General features: G+C 40.9%; 2 protein-coding genes across 2 annotated transcripts in view; both read right to left on the bottom strand.

Annotated features, from left to right (window-relative positions):
• Nucleotides 1-19,307, bottom strand: part of LOC132582264 (protocadherin gamma-B5-like) — a 199,998-nt gene that overhangs the window by 164,166 nt on the left and 16,525 nt on the right. The window lies entirely within an intron of this gene.
• LOC132582585 (protocadherin gamma-B1-like) lies at nucleotides 12,164-14,756 on the bottom strand. Its single transcript, XM_060254228.1, is given in 1 exon segment — nucleotides 12,164-14,756. A coding segment is annotated over 1 exon segment (2,430 nt). The 5' UTR covers nucleotides 14,594-14,756.

Genomic DNA, 19,307 nt, shown 5'->3' with positions numbered 1-19,307 from the left:
TGACTTCAAAATTAATAAGGCAGGATATAGTTTCCCTACATATCCCCTCTCTATCTAGCCTATCATTTACATACAGTTTTCCATTTTCTGTACTGATAGTAAAATGCTGCTTTTTATCTACTGAAAGAACATGCAGATTGCGATTTGCTATTTCTCCAGGACTAAGTCCTAAGTCTTTGGCTAGATTCCCTACAATGGACCCTTTCTCCATTTCCTCAGGGATTGAATACTGAATCTGCTCTGAGGCAGTCTTGCAGAACAAAGACAATAATAAGAGGAACAATAACCTTACTGATCCACTCTTCCTTTTGTGTCTGCCGTCCATCCTTCTGGCTGAGAAACTTGCTTTTTCTTGCATATCTTGATCAGCTGAGATCTTTTCAAATTCCCATCACAGCACAAGATCCACAGTAAGGAAGCAGATCGATGTCACTGGATTCTGCTGAATTTACGTATGTTGTAATGTTTTCTTTTTCTGAAGGTTTGCCTGTCTCTCTTGTCTGCTGTTTTCCTCAACTGCATTCTGAGAATGAAAAGCCTCATTGCTGAAGCATCGTTCAGTGGATTCTCAGCGCCTACATGAGAGCTACATTGACCAACAGTGACACCCTGAGTCTCAGGCAGGGAACTGCAAGAATTGTTTTTCCTGAAGTTTATATGCAGAGAACTATCTGTTTTCAGGTAATTTTTTTCCGGCTTTGTGGATAGTATATCTACATTTTTGGATGTGTTTATTTTGCTACCACAGTAGGAATGCCGTTCAAAAAACCACAGCAAAGGGGGTCAACTTAGTTCCTTTTATTAGCAAGTTATAAGTATCAAGACCAGGGCTTTCCCACTTCAAAAGGGAGCTTAAATGATAAACCCAAAGTTTACCTAAATGTCTCATTGCTGAAAGAAGAGAGAATATATCTGGGGATATTTCTTCCAGGCAGGTCTCAAACTGATAAGAAATTATTTGTTATGAAGTTACCATGACTGTGTATCTTTGTCCTCTCTGATTTCTTTATGCAAAGAGATGTTTATGAAGGCATATGGACACAGACCTATTGAATGGTTATCTCATCACTCTCATCATCATTGAAGATCCAACTCATGAACCATTTTAGCATTCTGGCATTGTGGTGCAGCTTGAGAATGGGTACACCAAAACCACAACAGGTTGATTTCAACTAAGTAACTGTCTCATGGTTTCTTACTCTTCCCTGTACTACTCAATATTTTAAATAAAAAGCACTATGCTTTTAACAGTATGCAACTGGAACCCCTAAGGATGCCTTGGCAATTAATATGTAACCCACAAGCTCCTTCTGGCATTTTGATCGAACACAGGAAGACATGAAACTGCCTTCTACTGAGTCAGACCTCTGGTTTCTCAAGGTTGCTCTTCTCTACTCAGAATGACAGTTTTCCAGACTTGCAAGTAGAGAATTTTCACATCATTAAAGACCTGCCCTTTTAACTGGAGACGCTGGGAATTGAGCCTGGGACCTATATGTGCAAAACACATGCTCTGCCATTGAGCCACAGCCTGACACTGGATTTATTGAGCCTGAGAAGAATGGACCAAAAGACTGTTCAGGCAGGATGCCTGTGAGTAAGTGGAGAAGCTGATGATGTTTGTATTAGCTTTGCCTTCTTCTTTGGAGTCCAGTTTTTCATGAACCCCCAATACACGTGTCTGACCTACGGCGTTCTGCCTCAAGTGGCTTACATCAAAAGATAACCATCTATCTGCAGATGGTGTTTTCCACTAAGAGAAGAACTGGTTTACACCTTGTTATAAAGTAGTGCACAAAAAGGTAAAACTAAATGCAGGATGTTCATCTGCTTTCATAAGAGCTTGTACAAGCAGAAACGCAAAGCCTTCTGATAGCACCTAGATGTCACAGTGCTGTAGGCACTCTTGTACCAGTGTCTGTAGAACAGCATTACCAAATGTTTTTCTTCTGCTCATACTTGTTTAGATCTAATCAGGGCTTTTTTTGGAGCAGGAATGCACAGGAACACAGTTCCGGCTGGCTTGGCACAAGAGGGTGTGGCCTAATATGCAAATGATTCCTGCTGGGCCTTTTCTACAAAAAAGCCCTATACGAAACAATGGTGATGTCAGGGGGTGTGGCCTAATATGGAAATGAGTTCCTGCTGGGCTATTTCTATTTAAAAAAACCCTGGATCTAATTATTTATTTTCCCTTAGCCAAATTACAGAAGAATTTTACTAGCCTGAGATTCCAAGAGTGAGGAAAACTGGCCAACTGTTTAAAAAAAAGAAGAGGATTTAAAACATGAACTTTAAGTAGCAATCTACCGGAAAGAAATCCACACATGTATATGGAGAGGTTGGTCTCCTGTTCAAACATTACTATAAAGGAAAGATCACATTCAATTCCATTACAAATAGAACAGCAATAAAAGTTCTGAACTGCAGAAAACCCTTGAAATATTCATATATTGAACTTCTCTTATATGATGGAATTATTTCCTCTATGATTTACTTTACACAAAACATTTCTATTGCACTAAACTAAATTGCAATAAATATACTAGATATCTTCTTTTGTCACAAAAACTCAAGTCGAGGTGTACATAAGGAAGTGAATGCAATAGCAGGCTACTATGGTTTGGAATGTTGCAAGTATGATAAAGCCCTTTTCAAAACCTCCTGTGACATCACTATGACATACTTTGGGGGCTAGGGTTACTAATAGCTACATTGCAGATGCAAAAGAGTGGTGGTGGAGGCATAGGTCAAATAGATGGGCATCTCCATTTAAATTAGTGCAGGTAGAAGGGCTGAGAAGTATTTCAGTATCAGCCGCCATAAAGGGTGAGAACAACGCTGGGCATGATGGATCAATGGGCTTTTAAAAAGCCCTGACCTGGATAGCCCAGGCAAGCCCAATCTCACTAGAACTTGGAAGCTAAGCAGAACTAACCCTGACAAGTATTTGAATGGGAGACCTCCAAAGAATACCAGAGTTGGGACATGGAGGCAGGCTATCAAGACACTTGGGCGTTTTCGCACTCACCTTCAGCCGGCGCGACCCCCTCTTCGCACTAAATGCCGCGGAGCAGCCGGAAGAACCGGAAGCTCCTGGCGCAAAAGCCGCTCAAACGTAAACCACCAAAAAGCAGTTTCCGTTTGCGCGGCTTTTGCGACGGGAGTTTCCGGCTCTTCTGGCTGCTCCGCAGCGTTTAGTGCGAAATCCGCGCAGATCCTGCGCGGTGAAGAGGGGGGTCGCGCCGGCTGAAGGTGAGTGCAAAAATGCCCACTTCTCTGAATGTCCTCAATGCCCCAGTTGGAGTCACCAGAGGTCCCCATGAGCTCCCTATATGCACACATGAGGAAAATAATAACAACACATGTATGAAATTGAAGGGTATCAAAAGCATCCCTAATATATTTTGGGACGCCTTAGTTTTTATTGCTAACTACTAAAGCCAAAATTTGAGAATATCAAATACCAGCTGGCTGCACAGCCAAGTGAAGCCATTGGCTAGAAAAGAAATCCACATGATAGAAAGGGTTTAAAGTTTCACGGTTCACAAATGTTCTGCAGAAGTGTGTTACCATGTGTGGATGGTATGCTTGAGAACAGCAGAGTCATAAGAACATTGTAGATAATTAGGGTTGCCAACTCCAAGTTGAGAAATTCTTAGAGATTTGGGAGCAGTGCTTCGGGGAAGGCAAGGTTTGAGGTCCCTATGGATGGGTGCATCCCTAGGTCCATATGGATGGGTGCACTTTAGACAGATGTTCTACATTACTTTTACATTTCTTGTGCATTCTCAGTTCAAATCATCCAGAATTTCCAGGTTGCCTTAGACAAGCCATTATCTTGAAACTCAGAACTTCATTTGCAATACAGAAAGCAGGGCCACTTGTGCGGCTGGGTAAAAAAATTAGGGATCTATTGAATTTCACTGGCTTACTGTTCTGCCTCAAAAGTCCCAGCTTAGTCTTCACTTTTCCCTTGTGTGAATAAAAGCCCCGAGGCAAGGTTGCCGCCTTCAGGTGGCAGGCATTGACCTGCGCTGCCACTTGATAGGGTGGCAGGGGAAAAAATATTAAAAATCACTGTTAGCACAACACTGTTGGATTTATCACAAACTTTATTCTAGAGCTCTGGGTTGACTCCAGAAATAACACCATGCTGTCAACACAATGATGACCCCCATGCCTTACACTCTGACCAGCTGGCAATCCTGCCCCTGTGACTTTATTTTTTGTCAGTGTTTCTTTCCTCATACCACTTCTTCACATAAAACATACATGACTCAATGCCATAATTGCATCAGTTTAATAGAACTGTCATACCAGTAACATAAAAATGTCAAACCAAGATGCAAACATCGCCAAAATGTCTACTGTGAAAATGAGGTGCTGCTCAAAATAAACTTACCATATCAGATTTATCCATCTCACAATTAAGGATATTTCCCTCACCGGCTGTCAAAAGCGCCTCAGATTGATTCTTAGAAGAAACGTTCTCTGCAGTTTGAACACTGCTTGTGGGAAAGGCAAATTCCTGTATCCGGGATTCAGATGACAAGCAGAGTTGATAAGAATAAGGCAATGTCCCCTCTTCATAGTTGGGTGGAAATACGACACCATTGTTCGAATGGGGGATGGGACCAAAGCACTGAAGGAACTTGGGGTTCCCTGATCGTCGAAGCTTCATCAGAATGGTCAGAATCACCGTCAAGAGGAACAGGAATGAAATCAAAGCCAAGGCGAGCACCAGATAGAACTGCAGATCAGACTGATAGTCAGGACTGATAGATTGGTTCTTCATTTCTGGGAGGGCTTCTTGAAAGTTCTCAGCAAACACCATGTTCAGAGTCACTGTAGCAGATAGCGATGGATGCCCATTATCCTTCACTAAGATGACCACCCTCTGCTTCACAGCATCCCTTTCCAAAAAAGTCCGGGATGTCCTGATCTCACCCGTATGGTGTCCAACTGTGAACAGCCCTGGCTCAGTGGCCTGAAGCAGGTGGTAGGAGAGCCAGGCATTGTGTCCAGAGTCAGTATCCACTGCTACCACCTTGGTCACCAGATAATCTGCATCGGCCGAACGAGGGATCATCTCAAACAATGCTGAGCCTTCCACTCCCTGAGAAGGGTACAGGATCTGAGGTCTGTTGTCATTCTGGTCCACAATAAACACTTTCACTGTGACATCGCTGCTCAGAGGAGGAGAACCTCCATCTTGGGCTTTCACTTGAAGTTGGAACTCTCTGAATTGCTCGTAGTCAAAGGACCTCTGGGCATAAATAGTTCCAGTCTCAGAGTTAATGGAGACATAAGAGGAGAGAGGCAGGTCCTCAATGTTGCTTTTTTGGATGGAGTAAAGGATTCGTGCATTGCGATCCAGGTCTGGGTCAGAGGCTTTGACCCTGAAAATGGAGGCTCCAGAGGGGTTGTTTTCTGGCACATAGGCCGTATAGGAAGGCTTTTCAAATGCTGGGGGGTTATCGTTGATGTCAGAGATCTGCACTGAAATGGTCTTGAATGCAGAAAGAGGAGGATTGCCTCTGTCTGTGGCTGTGATTGTGATATTGTACTCAGGAGTAGTTTCCCTGTCCAGAACACCATCTGTAAGCACCTTATAGTAGTTACTGGATGTTGAGACAATTTGAAATGGAAAATTGCTTAGCACTTCACAAACTATGTTTCCATTTTCTCCAGAATCTTGGTCTTTTACATGGACAAGAGCTACCAGAGTCCCTGATGTAGAGTCTTCAGGTATTGGGCTGGATGATGAGACAAGAACAATTTCTGGGGCATTGTCATTCTCGTCTATTATCTTTATTTCAACATTGCAGTGAGCCACTAACCCACCCCCATCCTTTGCTTCCACTGTCATGGTGTATTTATCTTTTGACTCAAAGTCCAGGGTTTCGATAACCCTGATTGTTCCATTTTGGGGATCTAATGAAAACATTTTGCGAGCACTTTCAGCAATATTGCTAAAGCTATAGCTGATCTGGGCATAGGACCCTTCATCTCTGTCCCTGGCTTTTACCTGTACCACTGAAAATCCTTTTGGAGCATTTTCTTTCAAACTAACCTTGTACATTTCTTGTGCAAAAACAGGTGGGTTGTCATTGACATCAATGACTTTAACCCATATTTTGGCTGTCCCCGTTTTGGCAGGTTTGCCTCCATCCATAGCAAAAAGAGTTAAATGGAAACTGCTTTCACTTTCCCGATCCAGTTGTTTACTAAGTACTAATTCTGCATATTTATTTCCATCTTCTCTTTCTCTAGTTTCTAGTGTGAAATATTGATTGGGCATGAGCTGGTAACTCTGAAGAGAATTCATTCCAACATCTGGATCTTCAGCATGCCCAAGAACAAATCGGGCTCCTGGCAAAGTTAATTCACTTGGTTCTAGCCTGATATCCTCATTTAAGAAACGTGGTGTGTTATCGTTAATATCCTGGATAGCTGCAGTTACATGGAATATATTCATTGGACTTTCAACCATGACCTGAAAATTAATGAGGCAGAGCATAGCTTCCCCACATATTCCTTCTCTATCTATCCTATCATTTACATACAGTTTTCCATTTTCTGTACTGATAGTGAAATACTGCTTTTTATCTACTGAAAGGACATGCAGATTGCGATTTGCTATTTCTCCAGGACTAAGTCCTAGGTCTTTGGCTAGATTCCCTACAATGGACCCTTTCTCCATTTCCTCAGGGATTGAATACTGAATCTGCTCTGAGGCAGTCTTGCAGAACAAAGACAATAATAAGAGGAACAATAACCTTACTGATCCACTCTTCTCTATGTGTCTGCCGTTCATCCTTCTGGTGGACAAACTTGTTTTTTCTTCTATTTGCATATCTTGATCAGCTGAGAACTTTTCAGATTCCCATCACAGCAGAAAATCCACAGTAAGGAAGCAGATCCATGTCACTGGATTCTCCTGAATTCATATGTGTTACTGGTTTTCTTTTCCAAAGGCATGCATTGCTCTGTTGTCTGCTGTTTTCCTGATCTGCGTTCTGAGAATGAGCAGCTTCACTGCTAGAAGCATCATTCAGTGGATTCCCAACTCCTACATGAGAGATATATTGGCCAACAGCGACACTCTGAGTCTCAGGCAGAGAACTGCAAGAATTGCTTTTATCTCATTCTGTAAGCTTATATGTTTATGTAGGCAGCTGTGTTGGTATGAAGCAGCAAAACAAAATCTGAATCCAGTGGCACTTTTAAGACAACACAATTTTATTCAAAGTATAAGTACGCTTCTTCAGATACAGCTTATATGTAGAGAAGAACAGTCTGTTTTCAGGTAGGGAAGAAGAAAAGTTTTCTGGCTTTGTGAATATAGTATACCTACATTTTCATGTGTATTTATTTTGCTACTCCTGTAAAAATGCCATTCAAAACAACCTCACTCAAACAGCACAAACTACTCTGCTTTCCCACCATCTACCTGTTTTTTGAACAGGTGCTCAACAGATAATTAATACAAGGGTTGTCAAGCATGAAATGATACTTTGGGGGAGTGTTGCTTCAACTTTAAGACTCATTTCCCCATGATTATCATGGAATATTTTGGGACATGTTGCTATTAATAAGAAATGAATAAATAAATAAATAAATAAGGATATTAACTGTTTATATCCATCTCTGTCTATCTAGTACTGCTTATATGGCTATCACCTTAAGCAGAAGTTAGAACCAAAAATTAATACTGAGTAAGGACTTTTAAAAGGACTCTTAATGGTGCCACTGGGCTCTAATCTGTTGCTTCAGACCAACGCGGCTACCCACGGATCAAATTAACACAGATCTCCTTGATTTTACCATCCAGTCCTAAATATTTCAGGCTAAATTCTGCTTCCAATGTCTAGCAAAAGTAGTACTCACCACCACAATTAGAGGAAAATTACCCAGATGCTCCCTAGAAATTCTGCCACGTGGTTCGACAAAAATATTTTTAGCCTTAGAGTAATCTCAAGTTCCTATCCTACCTCAGTTTTTCACAAAATGTAGTCCAAAACTCAATAGGGTGAGAAGTTTTTGCCAAATATGGGTAACATTGGGCATCAGAAAATTACAAAACCAAGAATGGCCAGAGCAGCTTCTATAAATCACAGCTAATTTTCAGCATCAACTAAAATGGATGAATTGCAGGTTTTCTTTAAGCACCAAAAAGATAGTGAAAGCAGATCCATGAGTTAAAACAAAGTTCCATGTCTCATCGAGTATCACATAACTGGTATCATCCATTTAGTTTTAAATTTATAATGAGTTGCTGAAATATAACTGAACAAAATAGTATATTTTTGACAAATTGCACACTGCTTTAGGTTGACATAGCATTTCAAAAGCTGACACCCTAAGACCTGAGCTTCTCAGTACTTTACTGACAAAAGATTTTAAGTTGTAGTTATTTGGAGTTACATACATATATTGAACATCTCTCAAAAGATGAAAGTATTGCCTCTGATCTACTTTACACAAAACATTTCTATTGGACCACACTTTACTGAAATAAATGTACTAGATGTCCTCTTTTATCACTAAAACATAAGCTCAGGTTTACATGAGAGTGTGAATGCTAAATAGCAGGCTACTACTGCTTGAAATGCCGCAAGTATGATATTTCCCTTTTCAAAACCTCCTATAATATCACTATAACACACTAGGGTTGCTATAGATATATTGCAGTTGCATAAGAATGGCAATTGAAGTACAGTTCAAATGGATGGGCATCTCATTTTAAATAAGTGCAGGTTGAAGTGCTGAGGACTTTGGTATCAGACCTTAGCTACCATCATTAAAGGTTGGTAGCAATATCAGATGATGTATCAATGGGCCTTTTTTGGGATGGGGGTGGGGTATGACAGCTCCATATACACAACTGAGGCAAAGAATAATAACACATGCATGTGACTGGAGGGCATCCAAAGCATCTTTAATGAACATATGAACATATGAAGCTGCCTTATACTGAATCAGACCCTTGGTCCATCAAAGTCAGTATTGTCTTCTCAGACTGGCAGCGGCTTTGTAATTTGTAATTAATAAGCTTTGTAATTTCTTAGCTGCAGAATAATAGAGCCAAACATCTGAGACTAAAGCAACTAAAGAAAAGACTAGAACATGTCCTGTGTTAGATAACTGGGAGATTTTCAAAATGAGACATTTTTTAAAAATTGCATTTTTTCTTCATAGGAATAACTGAGCAAATATAAATGAAAATCTAATACCTCATTCCAGCTTACCTGAAAGGGTTGGAAAGGAAGGAAAGGTCCCCTGTGCAAGCACCAGTCGCTTCCGACTCTGGGGTGACGTTGCTTTCACAACGTTTTCATGCCAGACCTTTTTACGGGGTGGTTTGCCATTGCCTTCCCCAGTCATTATACTTCCCCCTCAACAAGCTGGGTACTCATTTTACTGACCTTGGAAAGATGGAAGGCTGAGTCAACCTCGAGCCGGCTACCTGAACCAGCTTCCGCTGGAATCAAACTCAGGTCGTGAGCAGAGGGCTCTGACTGCAGTGATGCAGCTTAGCTTTACCACTCTGCGCCACGGGGCTCTTTCAAAACATGCATATAGATCAGGGGCACTATCCTGACCTTCTGTTTGAGGCTGGGTATTGTAAGTCCATACCTATGCCACTCTTCTACATGGAAGAAGGTTCCCTAGGATTGATCCAGAAAGGTCCAGAAAGTTGAGTGAATGGACCATGAAGAGAACAGCTGAACTGACACACATGGTTTGGGGGCATGACTTGGTAGCAAGACCCAAGATCTATTTGTCTTCTATCCCTGCAACCCCATGTAAAAATGCCCCCCCCCCCATTTCTTCAGTTCCTCTAAATAGAAAATAGTCATTTGTTTAGAAGTATACAATTAGAGAATAACAATGTTCAACATGAATATCACAATTATTGCTTAGGAAAATATACAGAAATCTTGTACACTGATGTGCTACAATAAATAACAAAAATAGTAAGACTATTACGCTGCTAACATTCTGCCAAAAGTAGATTTGAAGTGTACCATCCCTGCCCAATGATATGTATTAATGCAATCAATCCTTCCAATCAGAATGTGATGGATCAGAGGTGTCCAACTACAAGGGCAGGATCTGACATAAATGTCACATTGTTGAGCCGGGCAATGTGTGCCATAAAATGTAGCATGAGGTACCAGAGATATAAACTTTATAAAGGTGATTTCAGATACCAAATAGCAATAACAGGTGAATGACAATATCAGGCTTGACTGGAGTAGGTGTGATAGGCAGAGTTATAGTAGGTGTGGAGATACCAGCATTGGTAATGAAACAGGAAACCTAGGTCTCAATTCTGTCTAGGAGGATGCAAAGAATAAATGGACATAAATCTGACATTAGAAACCACAGCATTCAGTTGTTGACCTAAGAGTAGCAATGCTCTTACAAAGGAATTTCTAAGGGAGATTAGAGACTGTTGAATTGCAATTGATAATGAAGCTCGAAACAATGCATCCTCCAGAACTGAACTGATAGCTAGCTTTCCTTTCTCATTACCAACATGTGCTATTATAATTTGTCATATGAAACCACTCCTTTTTCCTAGGTATAAGGGCCAATCCAAGTGTTCTAAATTCCTAGTCAGCATATCTGTGAAAGAAAATAAAATTCAGATAGGAACAGAGAAATCCATTTTTTTTAAAAAAATGAAGACTAAGTCAAAATAATTTCCTCAGTGTAAATTGTGGTTGTCAGGAGAATCCATCCATCCTCCTTCCCTCCCTCCCCCCTCCCAAGAACTGTGTTTTCACAAAAAAAGGTTATAACAGAAATAAAATGTTGTTGTCCTTAAAGTTACCACGGGACTCAAACTTTGTTCTCTCTCTCTCCTCCCCAAAAGAGGAGGAGCAGCCCCAGAAAAGGAAGCAGAAGGTGTGTGTATGGGGGGGGGGGTTGTCTTTGTATCTTTCCTGAACAAGGCATGAAGCAGCCATTGAGGGAGTTGTGTGTGTAAGGGGGGGGGAGGGAGGCAAGAGGCAGGAAACAGGAAGCAAAGACCCACTGAGGGAGCTTGGGGGAAAGCAAGCTACAATGCACCTAAGGCAACAGCCCTGAAAAGGAAGCAGGAAAAAGAAGTTGCTCGTGGGCCAGATCTGAACCCTGTGGGGATTGAATCTGGCTCATGGGCCATATATATGACACCCCTGTGGGTGTGGATAAAGAAAAGCAGAAAATAAAGAGCCCTCTGGAAGATGCTATGACATGAGAAGGAAAGTGGAGAACAAACCAGTAAATGAATCCCATATACTGCATAAAAGCAGCAAGAAAGTATAATTGTCTACCTCAAGATTATTAGTGAAATAATAAGCAAAGGAGGATCTAATGGCCTTCCTCTGAAGATGTGGGTTTGGACATACCTTGCACATCAAACCGTTACCATGGAATATAGATGATGTGTGGCCACTGCAAGACACCCCATCAGTTCAGCAAACCGGTGCTAGAGTGTTAGTACAGCAACAATTTTTGGGTATAAAATAAAGGAGATAAAGTATTTTACAACCTGGAGATAAGAATATTCACCTGAGAAAATGTATATTTTACTTATGAATATGAAGATAAAAGGTAGATCATTGAAAAAAATGGATATGCATTGAAATACGAGCTCAAAATGGTCTTTTTTGGTTTCTTTTGAAATTTCAATAAATATCCTATCATGCAGATTATTTTTTATTTAATACTTACTTTCTAATCAAAAAGCACTTTGAAAACCACATAATCTCATAGCAAGGTGAGACAGGTTGGAGAGAATATACTAAAGAGCAAAAATGTAACAAGAAAGATGGAAAATTTTGGGAAGCAGTATGTGTATGTTTTCTAGTGTAAAACAACCATCAAGTCCCCCATATGCACAGGTTTCCTGTTTGATTCAGGTGGGTAATCATGTTGGCTTGAAGCAGTAGAACAAAGTTTGATTCCAGTGGCACCTTTAATACCAACAAAGTTTTATTCAATGAATGAGCTTTCATGTGCACACACACTTCCTCAGATGTTTGAGGAAAACTTAAAGGTGCCACTGAACACAAACTAGGCTTCTGTTTGATAGGCAGCAATAGTCAAACAAAGCAGTTGCATCAACCCCATACACAAAATAGTGTTGTATTAGAAAAATAATAATCTATACCTTGTTTGTACTCTCCTCCATCTCAGAATTTAAACCTTTTTCTTCATTATTAAGGGCAGGCACACCAGATGTGTTGCCGCAAAGAATATTCTCTGCAATCTGAATATTCGGGGTTAGGAAAGTGAGCTCATTCTTCCTGGATTCTGAGGACAGGCACAGCTGGTAGGAATAAGGCAAAGTCCCATCTTCAAAGTTTGGTGGGAAGATGGCTCCAGCCTTTGAGTGGGGAACAGGAGCAAAGCACTGCAGGAATTTGGGATTCCCAGATCTCCGAAGCTTCATCAGAATGGCCAGAATCACCGTCAAGAGGAACAAGAAAGACATCAAGGCCAAGGCCAGCACCAGATAGAACTGCAGGTCAGACTGATAGTCAGGGCTGCTGGATTGGCTTTTCATTTCTGGAAGGGCCTCTTGGAAGTTTTCAGCAAACACCAGATTCAGCATCACAGTGGCTGAGAGAGATGGCTGCCCATTATCCTTCACCAAAATGACCAGTTTCTGTTTCGCAGCATCTTTCTCCACAAAGGCCCTGGTTGTCCTGATCTCACCAGTGTGAGAACCAACAGTGAAGAATCCTGGCTCAGTGGCTTGAATGACATGGTAGGAAAGCCAGGCGTTGTGTCCAGAATCAGCATCCACAGCCACCACCTTTGTGACCAAATAACCTTCTTCAGCTGAACGAGGTACCATCTCAAACAAGGCTGAGCCCTTGGCTTCTTGTGAAGGGGACAGGATCCGTGGGCTGTTGTCATTCCGATCCATGATGAACACCCTCACTGTGACATTGCTGCGGAGAGGGGGGGAACCACCATCTTGGGCCTTCACTTGAAGCTGGAACTCTCTGAACTGCTCATAGTCAAAGGACCTCTGGGCATAGAGAGCTCCAGTCTCGGAGTTAATGGAGATGTACGAAGAGATGGGGAGCTCCTTGATGTTGCTCTGGAGGATAGAATACGTGATTTGTGAGTTTTGGTCCAAGTCTGGGTCCGAGGCTTTGATAGTGAAAATGGAAGCACCAAAAGGATTGTTTTCTGGCACATAGATTGCGTAGGAAGATTTCTCAAAAGAAGGGGAATTGTCATTGATATCAGAGATAAGTAATGAGATAGTTTTATGTGTGGAGAGTGCAGGTGTCCCTTGGTCAGTGGCTGTGATTGTAATATTGTATTCAGAATGTTTTTCTCTGTCTAAAGGACTGTCTGTCTGCAGCTTATAGTAATTATTAGAAGAGGGAATAATCTTGAAGGGTAAATGCTTTTGTATGTTGCATGTAACTTTTCCATTGTCCCCTGTATCTTTATCTTTTACATTGATCAAGGCAATTAGTGTTCCAGGAAGGGAATCTTCAGCGACTGGGCTAAACAGAGAAACAATGGTCACCTCTGGAGAGTTGTCATTTTCATCAAGAACTGTTACTTCAATGTTGCAGTGGGTCGCTAATCCTCCTCCATCTTTTGCCGCTACTTGAATACTATATTCTTTGGTTTCTTCATAGTCCAATGGCCCTATAAGAGATATTGTTCCATTTCTGGGATCCAGGCTGAATTTCCATTGGCCATTTAGTGGTATGTTCTTGAATTGGTATGTGATCTGGGCATTTGGACCTTCATCATCATCAGAGGCCACAATCTGGAGCACAAGTGAACCAACAGGCACATTTTCCTTCAAACGGACTGTATAAAGTTCTTGTGTGAATATGGGGAAATTATCATTAGCATCAGTGACATTAATCCATATTTGAGCAGTACCAGTTTTTCTTGGTTCTCCACCATCTATAGCTACAAGAGTCAACTGGAAAGCCTGTTCCCTTTCACGATCCAATGATTTCTGCATTACTAACTCTGCAAATTTCCCCCCATCCTTACTCTTTTTAACTTCCACGGTGAAATACTGGTTGGGGTTGATCTGTTAATTCTGAACAGAGTTCATACCAATATCAGGATCTTCAGCTTTCTCAAGAAGAAATTTTGTGCCTGGTAAAGTGGATTCAATGATTTCCAACCTGATGTTTCCATTTGCAAAATATGGTGCATTATCATTAATGTCTTGAATCACTATAGTTACATGAAAAACATTTAGAGGGTTTTCAACCACTACCTCAAAATTAAGAAGGCAAAGTGCAGTTGTGCCACAAATCCTTTCCCTGTCTATTCTGTCATTTACATACAGATTTCCATTCTCTCCACTGATAGTGAAATATTGCATATCATCCACAGAGACAGCATGTAGATTACGCTGTGCTAGTTCTCTGGCATTGAGACCCAAATCCTTGGCAAGGTCACCCACAACAGAACCCTTGGGCATCTCTTCGGGTATGGAATACTGAATTTGCTCTGAGGCAGCCCAGCTGCAGAAAGACAATAACGAGAGAAGCAGTACTTGCCTTCCGAGTGCCCGGCCATTCCCTTTGTGCTTGCTGTCCATCTGGATCCCAGACAAATTAGCTGTCTCTTTTTTCCCCTCAGTCAGACTAGATCCTCTTCAAGATGCAGAAAATCTTAGGAAGAATAATCTGTTTTTCTTCTTAATTTGTACAAGCCACAAGACTTTTTTTTGCCTGGGATTGCTGTTCTGCCTTTGTATTGTAGTTCCCCAGTCTGCATAGCACTGATGAAGCAATATAAAGTGTAGCAAATATCTGTGGTTTCCATCCTCCACCTAGCTATGATATTGGTCAACACTGACACTCTGAGGCTCACAAGGAGAACTGCAGTGGATGCTTTTTCACTTGTTTTAAGATAGAAATGCAACCTGAAGGCAATTATATATTGGTGGATTACAAATGAACACTGAAAAACTATATTTAGGAAGGAATATCCTGTTGTATTTGGTCCTGAGTGGAGAACTGGGAATATTTTCCTTTTAAAAAAACTTTTAACTTTTTTTCTTTATCCAGTCCAGTTTTTAAAGCTGATATTGCTACTCCAATCATAAAAAGTCTTGCTACCTAAATAATAGTCTTGGACTTTAAAGTGTAGAAATCTCTGTAGTGTCATCCAGGCATTTTCTCTGGCTGGAATATGGAATATTGCTATTTCTGATTGCCGTTTTAGTTCCAAAATTGTTCACTGTATCTCTATGTTCTCTCAAAACTGTTACTCAGCTGTTACTCAGCCACATATCTCCAATCTATTCTCTGTGTGGTGCATTAGTTGGTCCTTTAAGATACCAAAGTAAATTCAGGAGTCCCACAATAGGAAATAATGTGGTTCCCACATCTGGAAACTTGTATACACGAAGGTTGCCATCTCAATATAACTTTTCAAAGAATAGGCCTAATTGAATAGACTTGAATAGGATTCTGACTAGACCTGTTTAGGATTACACTGTTAGTCTTTGATAATCGATGGTGGAGAGACAATTAACTAGAAACACAGGTCTGACCAAATTTTTAAACAGAAAAGGTCACTGTCCAGAACAGCCATTCTCTTCTCATAGAATGTTGCCATATTTTTGTAGTCATTAATTTTTCCACTTATGACATACATCTTAAAAATGTAAAGATGGTCATTCTTTAGAAAGTGCTCTCATGACTTTTCTTCATTCTTTCTAGATATCTTTTATTGATTGCTTTTAATTTTCAAACTATGTAATCAACTGCAATAAAATATTTCTTCTCAACCAGTTTTGATCATTTGCCACTGCATATGCAATACCAAAACAACTGCAGATTTACCTAAATATTTATTGCTTTATCTTGATGATGTCGTAGTCTTATCTAAGACCTCATTCCCTGCAATGAGCTGAACTTGCATCTGATTTTTACCAAATAAAAAGTCTTATTTGCTGAGACATAAATATACTGATGCTACAAGTTTGCAGCTGTAGCAAGTATCAAATGCCAACTGAAAGCATGTCTAAATCTAGCCTTTAGTTAGAAGAGAAATCATGATATAAAGAGCCGAAGATTTCATAGGTTGTTAATGATCTACAGAAGCCTGATACCATGTGTGGATAGTATACTTGGGAGCTGCAGAGTCATAAGAGCATTAGGCAATTCGGGTTTACAACTCCAAGTTAAGAAATTCTTAGAGCTTCAGGGAAGGCAATGTTTGAAGAGGGAGCTCTACAGGGATATAATCGCCACAGACTCCACACTCTGAAGCTGCCATTTTCTCCATTTATATCTGTGATTGCCACTTTAACTCCACAATGGTTTACTGTATCTCTGTACTTTCAAAAGTAAGCCAGTTATTACTCGGCCACATACTTGACAGCATCGGTTCTTTGGCTGTGCAACAATAGCCAGGGCCATCAACAGCATTATGGGCCCCGGGCAAAGCAGTGTACTGGGCCCCTATGACAACTACTCACAGGAATAAAAATGTAAATGGTTATTAGTACTGCATCATACACAGATTAGTATGGCGTCCCTATGCTCATGGGGCTCACAGGCAAGTGCCCATCAGGCCCATGCATTAAGATAGCTCTGCCAATAGCCTCTTCAAGGTACCAGAGTAAAATTAGGAGTTCCATCATGGGAAATAATGTGATCCCCATTTTGAAAGCTTATATATATTTAGCTTGCCATCTTAAGAGCCCTTTTTAGGGAGCAGGTCCAACTGAATAGACAAGTACGTTAGGATTGTACTGTTAGCACCTGATAATCAACAATGGAGGCAAAACTACATGTTAACCTAGAAGAACAACAGGCCTGCCACCCAAAATAGCAACCCATTCCAAATTCTTCTCACATCTACAACCAATAATGGAATTCAAAGTTACTACATTTTCTATTTTTCCTTCACATAACTGACTGCCAATGGAGTGGGAAAACACTTTTTTTTCAGGTTTAGTAACCATTTCCTGGTTCCTTATCCAAATTATAAAATCCAAAGGCCCTGTAATTTCTTATGGCAATAAAATCTAAAGGCACTGTAATTTCTTATGGCAATAATAGGATGCGTGGAGCTTAGATAGATGTTTTGCATTACTTTTACATTTCTCTTAAATTTTCAATTCAAATCATCCAGAATTCACTAGGTTGCTTTAGCCATGCTATTAGCTGCAATACAGGAAGCATCCACAGTGGGTCCACTTGTATGGCTGGATAAAAAGTAGGGATTCTATTGAATTTCACTGCCTTACTATTCTCGCTCAAAAATCCTTGCTTTGTTTTCAGTATGACTTGAATCAAAGCTTCTGGATACAACTCCCATCTCTGTTATAGTGGGAGACCTCCTGGTGGCAGCTTTTAACCATCACTCCCACTTGGTAGGGAGGCATGGGAAAAATAAGCTGAAAATAACTGTTGGTGTGACAGTCTAGGATTCACCAGAAACTCTATGGTAGAGTTACAAGTTTGGCCCAGAAATTACATCATGCTGTCAACCTAATGGCACCTCCACCCATTCCAGTCTCCTATTAGCTGGCAAGCCTGTCCCTGGGACTTTATTTGTGTGTCATCATTTCTTTCCTCATAGAACTCCCCCATATTATATTCACCCCATATTTAATGTCATGTTTGCTTCATTTGAATATTAATCGCATAAAAATGAAACCCCCCGCATACAGACTGAGAACACCAAGAATAAAAATGCACAAGATTGGTAGGGATGCCAAACCCCGGGAGGCACCTGGAGATCTCCCACTGTTACAATTGATCTCCAGATAACCAAGACCAATCCCCTACTTTGGAGGTCAGACTCTATGACATCATGCCCTGCTGAGGTCTCTCCCCTCCCCAAAACCCTTATCGAAAATCTCCAGGTATCTCCCAATGCAGAGCTGGCAACCTTAACAAGATGAAGGCTCATAAAGATATCATACAAAAAAATACATACTCAAACATCCCTAAATGCTAAGATATAAACTTAAATTTTCCTGATTTACTGGAGTAGTTTTACTGAGATTATAATTATCATCAGTAGTAGTAATTGTATTATTTAAGAAGGATATAAAACAAGAGAAATATTACCTACCTTGGACATGCTGTCTGATTAGAAAGCATTACTTCGTATTCAGACATTAAGTATCCTTCAGTAAAAGGTCAACTCTAGTCACAATCAATTAGAAGCTAAGAAATCAAAAGATACCAACTGTCTTTAGAAAGAACTCATTTACTTATGATTTTAAAAAGTGACCATTTATAATCGGAGTCAAAATGCCTACAGTGAAAATGAGGTGCTGCTCAAAATAAACTTACCATATTAGATTTATCCATCTCACAATTAAGGATATTTCCCTCACTGGCTGTCAAAAGTGCCTCAGATTGATTCTTAGAAGAAACGTTCTCTGCAGTTTGAACATTGCTTGTTGGAAAGGCAAATTCCTGTATCCGGGATTCAGATGACAAGCAAACTTGATAAGAATAAGGCAAAGTTCCCTCTTCATAGTTGGGTGGAAATATGACACCATTGTTCGAATGGGGGATCGGACCAAAGCACTGCAAGAATTTGGGGTTCCCCGATCGCCGAAGCTTCATCAGAATGGCCAGAATCACTGTCAAGAGGAACAGGAATGAAATCAAAGCTAAGGCCAGGACCAGATAAAACTGCAGATCAGACTGATAGTCAGGGCTGCTAGATTGGTTCTTCATTTCTGGAAGGGCCTCTTGAAAGTTCTCTGCAAACACCATATTCAGAGTAACTGTAGCAGATAGTGATGGATGCCCATTATCCTTTGCCAAGATGACCACCCTCTGCTTCAAAGCATCCCTTTCCAAAAAAGTTCTGGATGTCCTGATCTCACCTGTATGGTGTCCAACTGTGAACAGCCCTGGCTCGGTGGCCTGAAGCAGGTGGTAGGAGAGCCAGGCATTGTGTCCAGAGTCAGCATCCACTGCTACCACCTTGGTCACCAGATAATCTGCATCGGCCGAACGAGGAATCATCTCAAACAATGCTGAGCCTTCCACTCCTTGAGAAGGGTAGAGGATCTGAGGTCTGTTGTCATTCTGGTCCACAATAAACACTTTCACTGTGACATCGCTGCTCAGAGGAGGAGAACCTCCATCTTGGGCTTTCACTTGAAGTTGGAACTCTCTGAATTGCTCGTAGTCAAAGGAGCGCTGTGCATAAATAATTCCAGTCTCAGAGTTAATGGAGACGTAAGAGGAGAGAGGCAGGTCCTCAATATTGCTTTTTTGGATGGAGTAAAGGATTCGTGCATTGCGATCCAGGTCTGGATCAAAGGCCTT

Source organism: Heteronotia binoei, chromosome 14, assembly GCF_032191835.1.
Source record: "Heteronotia binoei isolate CCM8104 ecotype False Entrance Well chromosome 14, APGP_CSIRO_Hbin_v1, whole genome shotgun sequence".
In the NCBI taxonomy this organism is placed as follows: Eukaryota; Metazoa; Chordata; class Lepidosauria; order Squamata; family Gekkonidae; genus Heteronotia; species Heteronotia binoei.
This window is presented reverse-complemented; position numbering and strand designations above follow the sequence as displayed.